The following is a 15,470-nucleotide window of genomic DNA, read 5'->3' as shown; positions in this document are numbered from 1 at the left end:
GTGATTGGTGTTTGGAATATGCTGCCACAGGAGGTGGTGATGGCCACTAACCTGGATAGCTTTAAAAAGGGCTTGGACAGATTTATGGAGGAGAAGTCAATCTATGGCTACCAATCTTGATCCTCCTTGATCTCAGATTGCAAATGCCTTAGCAGACCAGGTGCTCAGGAGCAGCAGCAGCAGCAGAAGGCCATTGCTTTCACCTCCTGCATGTAAGCTCCCAAAGGCACCTGGTGGGCCACTGCGAGGAGCAGAATGCTGGACTAGATGGACTCTGGTCTGATCCAGCAGGCTAGTTCTTATGTTCTTATGTTCTTATGTAAGTAGTAGTAGTACATAACCTTTAATAAATCACAGAAACCACTGTAAGGCCGTTGCCACCATCTTCTAAGCAGGCCAGAACGATATGATAGTCAACAGTATGGATAACTACTATGCAGTTTATGTTTACTAGTAATGTCAGGTTGCTTACTAAAGCTGTCTGTGTTTACAGTCCCATTAAATTGCAGCTGACTTAAGGCATCCCAGTAAGGTTTCCACCGCTGGAGACTCGACTCACAAAGGAGATTTTCCGTTGCCTCCCTCTGCGCCGTGCGCCTGCTATTCCTCTGTGGTCTCCCATCTAAGTACTAATCAGGGCCAACAATTCTTAGCTTTTGAGATCCGATGAGACCAGGCTAGCCTGGACCATTCCAAACCTCTTCCTAAACCCAAAGTGGAATTGGTTCAAAAGGCAGATTTCATGCAGGGATCTCTGAATGAAATGCCATTTGAAAAGATACAGTGGAGAGCGCCAACTCCCTCGGAGAAAAAATGTCCTCTCTGTTTTAAGAGATGATTACAGGGCGGAAAGGAGAGATGATTACAGGGTGGAAAGGAGCATTGAAGCTTTTCGTGGCGTTGAGGTAATTAACAGCCCATTAAGCCTCTATTAAAAGAAACAGAGCATTCCCCCCCCCCCCGGAAACTTATTCCTAATCTGTTTGGCAGGAGGCCATACAGGGCATCACAGTGTGGATTGGACTTAATTTTGCATCTCCCAGGAAGAAATGGAGCTGAGCAGACAGTTCAACAGCAGATCAACATGGGGCTGGTGGGCAGGACGCGCAATCAGATTGGATCTCATCCTGAAGTTAGGTCTTACAATGTCCATGCAAATAGAGGCAAGAAGAATGTCACTCTTATTGTATACACGTGCATATTCAGTGGCATATTTGCCTAGGGACAGGGGGTACCCTCTGTCCCCGGGCGCCACTGATCTGGTCACGTGAGGGGGCACAAAATCGGCTCCCCGTGTGACCAGGAAGTCCTGCTGCCTTGTCGCCTTCTGGCACTCTCGGCCCTGCCCATGTCATCATCGACATGGGTGGGGCAAGAAAGCCAGAGGAACCCCCCCCCCCCAAACCTCACCCCCTTCCCGGCTGCCGACTCCGAGCCGGTAGCTGGCAGTCCCTTCTGCTCTCCCCTCTGGGGAGGGCAGTAGCAACTGGAAGGCTCTGTGCTGGGGCCTTTGCTTTTATAAACTTGGGAGGGGGCATGGCCCTGTTACCACGCTGCCAGGGTAACTTTTACTCTCTCAGACCAACCAGCTCTCGGCAGCGCAGAGGAACAGAAACAGGACCCAACACAGCGAGTATAGTGACATTTTAAAAAAGAGTTTATTGAGATGCTGACCTACGTGTCAGCACCTCCGTACCACAGCAACTGCAGCTGCCTATTAGCTTTTACAACAACTTTTATACACAGTCTCCCACCCAGGAATCCGGGAGGATACAGGACAACCTACAACCATTCATTCACAAATACATAGGACCAATTAGAGTCCGAAGGGCAGTCCCTTCTTGAATTTCGCGGCAGAAGCAGGGCGAGGCGATGACGTAGGCACAGGTGGGAAAAACACAAAAGAGTCCTTTGGGTGCTTGGGGCCAGGAAACGAAACCTAACGACGACGGCACCCTTATCTGCCTGCTGGTGGGATTAAGGCAGATGGAGGCGCTTCTTCCGGGGTTCCCTTTGTCAAACGTCCATTCTTGGTTTTTGCAAATGAAAAGGGACATGCCCAGGTGGAGCAGGGGGTGGATTCCTGCCTTGACCAAAGAGGTTCCATGCAGATACAAATGCAAAATACAACTACAATTCCTACTTTCTACATAATACAACTTGTTCCTACCTAACTTAGGAAGAAATAAAACGTAATTTCACCTTTATTAAAAAGCAAGATCAGAAACGGAATAATTCATTTCTGACTCCGCTATCAGCCCTGCCTCTCAGGGGCATGGCCCCACCCCAAGCTTATAAAAGCAAAGGCCCCCGCACGGAGCCTTCTGCCCAGAGGGGAGGGCAGAAGGAACTGCTGGCTCCAAGCTGGCAGCCGGGAGGGGGTGGGGCCCCCCGCCCCAGGTGTAGTGGGGGGGGGGTGCCCAGAGTACAGATTTCTCTGGGCGCCATTTCCCCCCGGTACACCTCTGTGCACATTAACAGCAATCCCTCTCAAAAGCAGCCAAAATTGGTGGCTCTATGGGGGCTTATAACACAGCAGGCAGGGTTCTGAGACCACCTAAAGGTACCAGCCTACAGGGCAAAGACCCAGTGGGTTAGTGATTATCAACCATGATATCTAAGATGGTTCTTAATACTAGAAGCAAGGGGAAAATAATGGGTGGGCCATTGCCTTCATGTCCTGGCCTATTTCTGCACCAAGAAGTTTGCACATTTTAGTCAACTGGTGTGTGTGTGGGGAGGGGGGGGGGTTATGTTTCTACATAGCATCATCCTCCATTCGTGCCCAGACCATTAACATCCCATTTCTTCCACCTATGCACAAAAATCTGCTTTATTTTGAACCTGTGCGAAAACACGATGCTTTCACGAGGGAACAGCATGACTTGTGAAGTGCTGCTCAGTTACTCAGTTCGGTTGCTGACAAATACAAGGATCCTGTCTCCATGCAGAAATTAGCAATCACTTGTCTTCCAAACGGGAGAGGGGAGAAGAAGAAAGTTGGTTTTCAGACCCCACTTTTCTCTACCAAGAGGAGTCACATAATGGCTTACAATCACCTTCTCTTCCTCTTCCCACCTTGTGAGGTAGGTGGGACTCAGACAGTTTTGAGAGAACTGTGAGTAGCTGAGGTCGCCCGGCAGGCTTCATGTGCAGGAGTAGAGAAACAAGCCCAGTTCACCAGATTAAAGTTTGCTGTGCTCATGTGGAGGAGTGGGGAATCAAATCTGGTTTTCTTTTACAGGTGTCTGCACATTCTTCAAAAGAGACATTACTATCTATGGGCCTTTTCACACATATTTATATTATTTAATGATGTAAATTTATGCTTTTATCCATTTTTAACATATATTTTACAGAAGTTTTAACTTTTCTTTCCTTTTGATAATTTGTTTTACTTTTGTCAATCTGTTGCCACCCCTGATTAATGATTCCTGGTCAGATCGTAAACAACTTCTTAATTTATGCCTAATAAAGGTTATTGTGCGTAGGAGGTTAAGAGCTTGTGTATCTAATCTGGAGGAACCGGATTTGATTCTCCGCTCTGCCACCTGAGCTGTGGAGGTTTATCTGGGGAATTCAGATTAGCCTGTACACTCCCACACACGCCAGCTGGGTGACCTTGGGCTAGTCACAGTTCTTCAGAGCTCTCTCAGCCCCACCTACCTCACAGGGTGTTTGTTGTGAGGCGGGGAAGGGCAAGGAGATTGTAAATCCCTTTGAGTCTCCTACAGGAGAGAAAGGGGGGATATAAATCCAAACTCCTCCTCTTCCTCCTCCTCCTCCTCTTCTTCTTCTTCTATTGTATTGTATTGACTGCCCTCTTCTGGTCTGACAAATGATTCCAATGGATTGGCCCTGTCATAAGAAAAGCCCATGAGCTGGGAGGGGGACACAAGGAGAGGGGTGTTTTAAGAAGGCTGCTGATACATGGGAGTATATAATAAGCTATTCTAGGCAGATTTTTTAGAAATGCCAGTCCAATCACTAGTCTAAAACGCCAATAGAACCCTTTACAAGGGTTATTGACTTGTTGGCCCCTCTGCAGTCAGTGGTGACCTGGGTGGCTATGTGGACCCAATTTATTTTGTGGTATTTAAACTTACATGCCTCCCTTCCCCTTGTGGGCTCACAACAGCTTCCAAAAATAACAATAAATAAATTTAATCAATTTAAAAATGTAAAACCACCTAGAAACAAATCTAGATGGAGGCGCATAATCCATTTCTGAGGAGAAAAAAAATCTAGATGGAGGCACATAATCCATTTCTGAGGAGAATTTCTGAGGAAATTGGGGTAGTGGAGGCCAAATGGAACAACGGAAGCTGCCTCAACCATATGCCTGGTGGAACTTTCAGGCCGTGTGGGACTGTAACAGATTTTGCAAGGCCCGGGTCTTGTTAGAGTGTTCCACCAGGCTGGGGCTGCAAAAGTCCTGGCCTTGGTTGAGGCCAGCTGGATTGCTCTAGAGCAGTGATGGCGAACCTTTTCGAGACCAAGTGCCCAAATTGCAACCCAAAGCCCACTTGTTAATCGCAAAGTGCCAACCTGGCAATTTAACCTGAATACTGAGGCTTTAGTTTAGAAAAAACGGTTGGCTCCGAGGTGTGCGTTACTTGGGAGTAAGCTTGGTGGTAGTCGGTGGCTTTGCTTTGAAGCAACCGTGCAACTCTTCCAACAGGTGACTCACGACCCTAGGAGGGTTTACTCAGAAGCAAGCCCCATTGCCAGCAACCGAGCTTACTCCCAGGTAAAGGATTGAGTTTTAGTTCGCAGGAAAATCAGTGGGGTTTAACAGCTCTTAGCAGGGTAACCTACACTGCTTCCCTAAAGCTTGGTCTTAGGTTTAATGCTAATAATCAAGCCCAGCGGCCCAGGCCAGCCTAGATGTGTGTGTGTGTGGGGGGGGGCACTGTTTGCGCGTGCCCACAGAGAGGGATCTGAGTGCCACCTCTGGCACCCGTGCCATAGGTTCACCACCACTGCTCTAGAGTAAGGGCTTCCAGCAGATTTCCATTTGCTGAATTGCCCCTTGTGGGACTGCACACATCAATGAGTGGTGAATAGAAGTTCTCCCGCCAATTGCTGCTGTCTGACCCTGACTGTAAAGAAATGAGCCCAAACAACACAAGTTATCCGCATGTCAGCAAGGCGATCGGTCACGTTCTCTTCAAGCATACTTGCCAGGCATTACAAATGTGGTCACTGCGTGGAGTGCAATCTCTCATTGAACACCAAGAGCATTATAGATCCGGGAACACAATACCAATGGCACTTAATTCAATTTTCAAACTGTAATACTCTGAAAATTGCAGGGAATGAAACTGTGAATCACTCCCTGGACTGATAAACCCCACCTGCAATACAATGCTATCAACCACATCTTTGCTTAACAAGTTCCACCCAAACACTTACTGATTGGTTCCCCACCCTGGGACATGGACAATATATACCCCACTAAACATTCCCTTCTCACTGACACAGTGTGCAACAGACTTCCCTCTGTGATACACCTCTGAACATGCCAGGCGAAACGTTAGGAACAATATCCACCAGACTGTGGCCACACAGCCCAGAAAACCCACCACAACCAGTTGAATCTGGCCATGAAAGCCTTCGACAATACCTAGAACTCTGTTTTTCATGTTACAATACTGAAATGCACAAGGTGAGTGCACTTTTTGATCAGAACAGGACAAACTACTTAGCAGCTGGCAAAGCCCAGGAAATAATTGCTTATTGTACAACTGTTTATAATAGCCACACTGGTCAATAGTCAAAATGCAAAATGCATGTCATATCCTTTCTTAAGATCAGCTACAGTGATACAAAACAGTGGTGTCTGCTGTCCTAATTGCAAACACATGTGACTCCTCTTCCAGGAAGTGAGAATGGAAAATCCCTGTCAATGGCTCCAATAGTGTCCCAAGACCACCATCTTGTGGCTTTACCGGGGAAGAACATTAAATCATTTAATTTAGTACTTTTTAATCCCACGTTTCCTCCAAGAAGCTGAGCCAGTATACATGGATCTCCTGCCATCTGTTTTATCTTCACAATCATCTTGTGAAGTAGGTTGCTTTGAGGGCCTCAATGTTATCAATTCCACAGGTTTGTTCATACTAGTGTACTGAGTTTGGTACTCAAGATGTGTGCTGGCGCCGTCGTACCTTGAATATAGCCCTTATATTGTTGCAGGGTGACCAAATATCCTTTTTTTTTTGAGTCTGCCAACTATTTCCAACATCCAGATGGCATCCCATTGTCCCTTGCAGCTCTGTGAATGCTCAACCAGATTTCAGTATTAGTTGGCTCTCTTCTTTGAAGCTCTCAGTAGACACAGCCTTTAAAATAATGCTTATCCCTTTCTAATAGTTGGCCACTTTGGTGGCCCCAACTTAGCGGAAGATGGGATATAAATTTGGTAAATCTTTACTAAACCTTCTGATTTATGCTCTCTAGAGGAGGTGGTGATGGCCACTAACCTGGATAGCTTTAAAAGGGGCTTGGACAGATTTATGGAGGAGAAGTCGATTTATGGCTACCAATCTTGATCCTCCTCGATCTGAGATTGCAAATGCCTTAGCAGACCAGGTGATCGGGAGCAACAGCCACAGAAGGCCATTGCTTTCACCTCCTGCATGTGAGCTCCCAAAGGCACCTGGTGGGCCACTGCGAGTAGCAGAGAGCTGGACTAGATGGACTCTGGTCTGATCCAGCTGGCTTGTTCTTATGTTCTTATGCAAGACATCTCTGAGAATTCTAAAGAACAAATGCTACTACATCTGTCCCATTTGTTCTTGGATTTATTCTGGTCATAAAGCCCATTTGTTCCTAAGTTATACTTCAAAGCTGAAAGCTGCAAGATAGCCAGATGTGTGGAAAAATGCATGTTTGCAGCCCGGCTGTGTTTGTTACTTTGTAATAGAACCTGCATGATTATGAGAAGTGTATCTGAACAGGACATGACGAAGGCGGATAGAAACCAACCATGATTGTGACTGTGGATCCAAGACATATAACTGACAGATTATAGTTGAAATCACAAGTCCAGGATTGCCAACTGATTAGTTGTTGTTGGACAAAGAATGTCACATCTCCCTGCAAATTCCCTTTTGTCCAGCAGCGCCTTGTGTTCCTGATGCTGAATCTACTGCAGCCCCCATAATCGGTGGTGGGATGTAAATAATTTAACAACTGATTGTTTACAAGCACCATTTCAACAACCGGTTCTGCCGAAGTGGTGCGAACCTGCTGAATCTCACCACTGCCTGTAATCCATCCGCAGTTCTGATTTCAGCTGCACTCTCTCTCCATTGTGTATCTTGACTACAAAATGAATCCTTCATTGCTGCTTACATAGTACATCTCCAAGGCCCACTCCACACGGGACAATAAACACGGGTTTAGAAGGGTTAAAAAAAACATTGCGGGGGGCACTTGGCACAGACCCCAACCCTAAAACAAGCCTTCCCTGTGTTATTTTCCCCAAACCGGGTGTTTTGAGAATCGCTTTATTCACAAGTCTTTTGAAAAAATCCCAGGTTGCAGCCTCTTGCTATTGAACAGATAGGAGGTGCTTAATTCGCCCCCGTTTTCCTTTTTTAAAATTTCGCAGCTTTCATCTACGTAGCCACGTAGGTGCAGATGGTCATTTCGTGAGACATCAGCATGGCTGTGGGGGTTCATTGGTGCATGCCTGCATAACTACGCATCAGTGGGAAGTAAATTTTTTTAAAGGCACGTGATTCCATGTGAATATGCAAAGCAGCCTGAATTGTTTCTGTGGGCTCCAATCACAGCCTGCACAGATGCATGTGAATGTGAAAACAGGAAAACGGATTACTTTATTCCGATTGCAACACGCTATATATTTGCTTTGCCTTCTGAGGGTGGGAACCACCAGGGTGAATCCTCTCCAATAACCACACTGGACACTTGCTGGGATAAACATTTTGGCCATAGCCATTTTATTAGCCAACCAAAACAGAAGCGTGAGGCGTAGCATGGGTCTTGATCTGGCCTGTCTGCTTCATAGCGAAGCTCCAATGGGCGGATGCCCTGTATTGGACTTCGCTCCGCTGAAGGGGTCTGCCGGGCGGACGCTCCTGGCAAGACGTGATCCCCATTTGCCGGTTCGGCAGGGCGGTTGCCTCTTGCCGCCATCGGCACTTCCAGATCATTACCCATGCACCACCGCCAAACGGCTATGACAGAAACATGCAACAACCGAATGAACCCAGGGAGAGCAAATTGCCGGCTGGCCGAAGCAAATGGCCAGAACAAAGGAGGGATTTCCCCTTTAAAGGGTCAATCCGTCCTCCCCTCCTGGTGACGTCAGCCCTTGCCCAACATGGCCCGGGCTTCGCTTCCGCCCTCAGTTAAGCTGAAGCGGTCACCTTGGCTCCATCCATCCCACCCCCCAGAGGCAACCGCAGCCGGTGGGTGATTCACAGCTGTCTTTGCAGAAAGGGCCCAAGATATACCAGCACAGGGCTTGATAGCCATCCTAAACTATTCAGGGACATGTGTAAGGATGACACTCCGTGTCCACAAGGAGAAACAAATGTTTGAATCTCATGTTGTCTTGGACAAACACTCCTGTGAACCAATCCATCTTTGATGGTTTAGTTCATTTTCCTATGCAATATTGACTATCATAAATGTTTATCAATGACTATGCTGGGAGAAAGGAGGATACACATTGGGGTGTTGTGTGGTTTTATTTTATATTTTTAACTCATGTCTATCATTGAGCTATAGCTAGGAACGAATAGGCATCCTGCACTAAGGCAAGAGCAAGTACTGAGCTGTAGGTCAAATAAATATCTAGGCCTCTCATGTTTCTGGAGTCTAACTGGATTTTGGGTCTCAGGATTTTGCAAGACTGGGCCACTAAAAATATGATAATATGAATGCATGTGGAAAGTGCTGTCAAGTCATCCTTGGTGTAGAGCAACCCATTAGGGTTTTCAAGGCAAGAGATTGACAGGGTGCCACACCCAGCAAAACTGGATATGCAGTCAACCTCTTCATGTACCTTGAGCTCAGACTCCTGCTTTCATACAGTTCCATCTGTCCCCCACCTCCCTTACATCATCACCACCTGACTCCTGACTTCATCTTGAGCCAACCTTCAGCATGAGAATGCAGGTTAGGCCAAGGTGACCAGACGTCCTGCTTTTGGCGGGACAGTCCCGCCTTAAACTAATTTGTCCAGCGTCCCTCGGAGTTTTTTTTACTGTCCCGATTTTTGGAAGGCTGCCACACTGCTTTCTGGGGCGCTCCCCTTTTCCCGCCCTGTGACAGGACGGGAAACAGGGGAGCGCCCCAGAAGGCAGTGTGGCAGCCTTCCGCGCTACCGCACTGCCTTCTGGGGCGCTCCCGGTTCCCGCCCTGTCACAGGGAAGGAAACCGGGGAGCGCCTCAAAAGGCAATGCGCTCCTGCGGCCGCATGTGCGCGCGTGCGCCCGTCCACCCTGGTCTCAGTTTAAAAAGGTGACAATCTGGTCACCTTAGGTTAGGCCCCTTTCATACACAGGTCTGATGATCCTCAACAGGTGGAGTAATTCCACCCAGAGGTGGAGGCATTCCATTCAAACTACCTGTTGGGCACCCTAGAGCTACTCCAGGTCAACCTTTCTACCACAGGAGAATAACTGTTCCTGCTCAAGGTCACTCCAAGACGATCATCTAATATGTAGCCAGAGCAATGAGCATTCTTCTCCACAAAGGGGAGGGAGCAATGTCTCGTTTGTAGCCACGGGTAGCCACGTTTGTAGGCACGGGTAGCCACGCAGGCCAGATGTTCCTCAGGGTATCAAAACCTGGCAAGACCTACTGCCTTACCTTAGAACAGGGGGTCTGCAACCTGCAGCTCTCCAGATGTTGATGGACTACAAATCCCATCAGCCTCTGGCAGGGACTGATGGGATTTGTTGTCCATGAACATCTGGAGAGCCGCAGATTGCAGATCCTTGCCTTAGACAATGATAACAGATACTGACCTACTCGTACAAATAAAATTCTAAACATAAATTCTTACTCTAAACATCAACTCATATATCTTCTTTAACGTACAGTGGAACCTTGGTTTTCATTGGTAATCCGTCTGAAAAGAACCGATGAAAACCAAAACCGATGAAAACCAAGGCAAACTTTTCCATAGGAATCAATGGCTGATTCCGCACGGGCCAAAAACAGCAGTGTGAAAACAGTATAAACCCTTTTACACCATTTTAAACCCTTTTACACCATTTTCACACTGTTTTCACACTGCTGTTTTTGGCCCATGTGGAATCAGCCAATGTAAATCCAATTAATCTGTTCTAGGCACTCCAAAAAAACATACCAAAAACACATTTTTTGGTGAATAAACATAGTGTTTAATACTGAAAACAGTACAAACAATAACACTAGGACCAACTTCAGAGCCAGTAGACCAATGTCGCACCAGAAAGCTGTCCAAAGAGGTCTGTTTCTGAGGCCTCTTTAAGTGAAGAAGACTTTATTTACAGTCAATGACCAGATATATTACAAATCTCCAAAATATCTACAACAAAACAAGAATACAGATCTCTCTTCCGTATTCCAGCACTATCCATCTATATATCATTATACTTTGTAAAGATACCAAACAGCATAAAATACTAAACAAAACAAAAATATCTAAGGGGGATACCATATTCAGATCATTTTTTCTTTTTCATAATGAATAGACAGAATTTTGCTACCCATTTTGTAATATTCTCCTTCTTAACTTGTAATAGTTTTTCACAACAAACTTTATCAGAACAATATGTCATTTTGTGTAGTAGATGTGACAGGCATTTTTTCCTTGCCTCCTCATAAAGGGGACACTTTAATAACATATGCTCTATAGTTTCTACAGAATTCAGAGAGCAAGAACATAACCTTGCAGCATAAGGTATCTTTTGATAGTTCCCTTCTAAGACAGCAGAAGGTAAATGTGCACTTCTTGCAAGAGTAAAGGCTCTCCTTAGATCTTTATTATCCAGATAAGTTAAATAAGGAGCAGGGGCAGTGATATATTTCTGTGTATAGCATAGAGGAAAATCTGAATATCTTGCCAGATCAGACTGTCGTGATACATCTTTGATTCTTTGGGTCAGTTCACTTTTGAAATGATCCCAATTTTTGATCATATGGATGTTATATGGAAGGCCACATTTATTAAGGCACTTCTCCATCTGCCCAGGCCCACCCTAAGGTTTATAAGGATCTTTTTTTTTTTTTTTTTTTTGCTAGAAAGGGCCAGAGACCATTTGAATCCGCGTGTAACTTTATCCATTTATATGCCGTTGTTATTATTATCTTATCCTTCAGGCTCATTACTCCCGTTTGAAGCCTAATAAATGTATTTGGGACTCCTGGAGGAAGCTGAAGGATTGCTCTTAAAAATTTGGACTGTAGCCTTTCTAGCTGTATCATACTCGATTGTGTAATCCCCAAATAGACACCGTATAGAAGTTGTGTCAATATTTTAGCTTGGTATAATTTTAGTGCTGCTGGTACATAGAAACCCCCTTTAGAACGGAAGAACTTCAGCACTGCATATATTGTCTTTTCTACACACTTAGTTATCATATTACAGTGAGTAACATGGCTCCCTGAAGCTTGAACCACGACACCTAAATACTTAAATTTGTCAACTTGTTCTAGTCTGCTTCCGTTTATTGCCGACGCCTCTTTAAGATTTGTCTGAAATGGGGCAAGACATTGTCATTAAACAAGTTGCAGACACGGCCTGCAACAGCTTTGTCCAGGTAATTTTTCTCCACATACCCCAGCAAATCAATGAAAACCGAGGCAAATCAATGAAAACCGAGACAAATTTTTCACTGAAAAAATCGATGAAAACCGAAACCGATGAAAACTGAAGGCATTGAAAACTGAGGTTCCACTGTATATCTTATACAGTACCATTTCAACATTAAAATATTTCCGCCTTTAACTTATAAAACTATACTTATATAAAATGTCAGGCACTTAATACTTTTATTTCAATTTTTCATTCACAATGTGTTATCATTCATGAAATGTCACAAATAAGACCTTTCTGTTTTGACAGCTCAAATAATAAAATACATAGGCCTACCAAAAGAGGTGTGGGTAAGAGGACAACAGGTTGCAAAACAAAATTGTGGGCAATATGATACATGGGAGATACAGACAATGCAAGTTTGAGCAGAGGAGATATGTGATAATGTTTCCTCTCCTAACTGCCACTAAGCGTCAATGGGATGATGTCTGCTTACTGGAAGGCGGGCTGGTGGGAGCTGCCATCGGTGGGACAGGGAGAGATGCATGGAGCTGGCTGGCGTGCCTTGCTACGAGGCTTTGCTGGCCTTTACTTCCAAATCCTGGCTGGGGCTGGGCTGCTGATGGCCACGCCGAGCAGGAGGGTGCCTTGTTGCTGCTACTGATCCACCAGACCCTCTCTGGCACTGCCTGCTTGGGGAGCCCGCTGCCACTTGCCATGCAGCCCACCTAGCACAGCCTCCGTGAACTGAGAGGGGGAGGGGGAACAGCCAAATGCCCCCCATGTGAAACTTGAAAATGGCCCCAGGGTCATCCACCCCCTCGGTCCCTCCCCTAAATACGCCATTGATACCATGCCTCTCTCCATCCCATTCTGTCTCAGGAAGTGGTGGGATCCAAAAATTTTAGTAACAGGTTCCCATGGTGGTGGGATTCAAACTGTGGCGTAGTGCCAATGGGGCTGGGCGGGGCACGATGGGGGCGTGGCCGGGTATTCCAGGGGTGGGGGCTGTGGCAAGGACGCAGCCGCTGTGCCGGTCCTTGGGCGGGAAACGAATGCACGCAGGCGCAGGCTGCTGTCATGCACGCCGGTGCACCTCCTGCTAGACTGCTTAAAGTTCTGCCCACTACTGCTGAGAGGAGGGGTGTAACTAAGGGCAAAATCACGTGGCAAAATCACCAATGAGTAACCCCCTCTTGGCACACACAAATAATTAGTAACCTACTCTCGGGAACCTGTGAGAACCTGCTGGATCCCACCTCTGCCCCTGGGTCATCCACCCCCTCGGTCCCTCCCCTAAATACGCCATTGATACCATGCCTCTCTCCATCCCATTCTGTCTCAAGGTAGTTGGTTTCAATGGCCACTGTGATGTGGGAAAGTGCAGCTGCAAAAGAAGAACATGTATAATGGTGCCTTCATCTGCCTCCCTCTTTTAGCTGGTTCTCCGGTACTGAGCAATTTTTTTTTGTAACTTGGTAACCATGGTCCAGTGATGAATTGTGGGTAGGAAGACCTTGAAACTCCTCCCAGCCATCACTGTGAAGCCATTTGGTGCATATCCAGTTTCGCGGTGTGTCGCATCGTGATGAACTGGCCCCATCGTCATCCAGGTAAGCACAAAAGCCGTTGCCTTTAATTTTAAACCTGCAGTAAGAAATGGGGAGGATCGGTGTGTCTTTCTGTCATTAATGGTTGCATCAGGTGATTTTCAGATGATATTAAATTACTTTTTGCTGATTTAAAAGGTTTTCATGGGTGATTTTGTTATGTATACTTTTAACTGCCTTGGTAGCCCTTATGGGAGCAGAAAGGTGGGAGATAAATTTAAAGAAGAAGAAGAAGAAGAAGAGGAGGAGGAGGAGGAGGAGGAGGAGGAGGAGGAGGAGGAGGAGTTTGGATTTATATCCCCCCTTTCTCTCCTGCAGGAAACTCAAAGGGGCTTACAATCTCCTTGCCCTTCCCCCCTCACAACAAACACCCTGTGAGGTAGGTGGGGCTGAGAGAGCTCCAAGAAGCTGTGACTAGCCCAAGGTCACCCAGCTGGCGTGTGTGGGAGTGCACAGGCTAATCTGAATTCCCCAGATAAGCCTCCACAGCTTAGGCGGCAGAGCTGGGAATCAAACCCGGTTCTTCCAGATTAGATACATGAGCTCTTAACCTCCTACGCCACAGTTGCTCCTCTTACTCTCAAGGAGATCCAGAGGAAAAACCCCTCCCAAATGAAGAAGGTCATGGATCTGCCCCATAGGTATCCTTTGATATCTTAAAATGAATTGTGGCATCAGCCCACAACCTCAGCGGCAGTTGTTGAAAATGTTGCTCCTCCAACCTACTCCCATGGCAGCCGTTTCCCCGGCAACAACCACTTCCTCCCACACCACATCCCAGAATCAGCCACCAAGTGTCTTTTTAAGAACCAGCAATTACGCAGCATCATGTATCAGGTTCTCTGAAGGCCCAGTGTTCAGTTTTACAAAGTTAAGTCTCTGGCTTGTTTTGTTGCAGAGATATAAGGGGAAAGGCACATCTCTGCAATGAAAGAAGCTAGAGACTTCCTGTTTCAACAACTGAAAGCTGGGAGTTCCGAGAACCTACACAGATCAGTATACTGATATAATGCTTTTGAAAAACCTTTTAAAATCTTGGGGGCATGGGAGGTCACTGCCAGGGTACTATGGCAAGAAAACTATGCAGAAACCTACTGTCTGAAAGCCCCATTGTCACTAGGCTGTATTAACAACCCATTTCCACATTGTCCTCATGTGGAAAAGACCCATTTCTCAACAATCCAAGTCAGAGGCGTAGCAAGGGGGGAAATGCTCAGTGCGCTGGTGCGTCCTCTGCCCCCATACTGCCCCGGAACGCCCCTGTCCCATCCCAGAACGCCCCCACCACGCCCCCGCCACACCCCAACAGGGCCCAGTTCGTCACGCAGCCCCCCCTTGGAGCTACGCCCTGATCCAAACCCATCATGGGGTTTCTAAAATCTTAAGACGCATTAGCATTCTTTTTGTAATGTAGAATAGACAGATCCGAGGATATCAAAGCCCAGGACATCAACAAGACCTTTTCATGGATACTCTTTCGGCCAGGGGATGTGCACCTTAAAATGAAAGCCTGTTTCTGCTATCAGGACTTCAGAAAAGTAGGGCTGGCACTTACGAGTTGCTGAAGATGGTACCGTTTGTCCATTTCCAGGGTTGTCCTTCCTTCTGTATCCGGAGCCCAAACCAGTGATCCTTAGGGGTCTTATGACGCATTATAAAGTCCTTTGAATTTAAATAAAATGCAAATGTTTTAGCTTTCCAATCTACTTCTGTCAAGATTTCGCATTTTAGATACAGCTGATCCTAGCTACTGTAGCTAAGGTGGGTTACTGGAGACCCAGCCAGAGCAGTCAGAAAACTGCTTGAGAGCAACCAAGAACTCAGTGGATTGTGTCCTTATGTAGTTTCCCCTTGTTGCACTGGAGAGGAAGGGAACAAGTGTGTCCTGCAGTTGAAAATGAGAAGGGAAAATGTGTGGAAGGAGGAGGCTCTCCTAAGTGATCAACAGGACAATCCTGAGCAAAGTTATGCCCGTCTAAGTGACTGGGAGTGAGTGATTCAGCATGCCTAGTTATTTTTTTTTTTGGGGGGGGGGGCGACGCTACATCACTCTGGGTATATATGGGCTTTTTCGCACA

At 46.4% G+C, this 15,470-nt stretch overlaps 2 protein-coding genes across 4 annotated transcripts in view; both read right to left on the bottom strand.

The window, feature by feature from the left end:
- Positions 1-15,470, bottom strand: part of LOC125428472 (NKG2-A/NKG2-B type II integral membrane protein-like) — a 171,704-nt gene that overhangs the window by 65,340 nt on the left and 90,894 nt on the right. The gene's annotated exons all lie outside the window — the stretch shown is intronic.
- Positions 13,092-15,052, bottom strand: LOC125428475 (C-type lectin domain family 2 member D-like). Its single transcript, XM_048488618.1, has 2 exons — positions 14,948-15,052; positions 13,092-13,429 (listed from the first exon to the last, which is right to left on the bottom strand). The coding sequence occupies exons 1-2, from the start codon at positions 15,043-15,045 to the stop codon at positions 13,201-13,203; spliced, it is 327 nt and encodes a 108-aa protein (XP_048344575.1). The 5' UTR covers positions 15,046-15,052; the 3' UTR covers positions 13,092-13,200.

The sequence above is a fragment of the Sphaerodactylus townsendi genome, linkage group LG03, assembly GCF_021028975.2.
Source record: "Sphaerodactylus townsendi isolate TG3544 linkage group LG03, MPM_Stown_v2.3, whole genome shotgun sequence".
Taxonomy (NCBI): domain Eukaryota; kingdom Metazoa; phylum Chordata; class Lepidosauria; order Squamata; family Sphaerodactylidae; genus Sphaerodactylus; species Sphaerodactylus townsendi.
The sequence above is the reverse complement of the archived record's forward strand: the minus strand, read 5'-3'. Positions and strand labels throughout refer to the sequence as shown.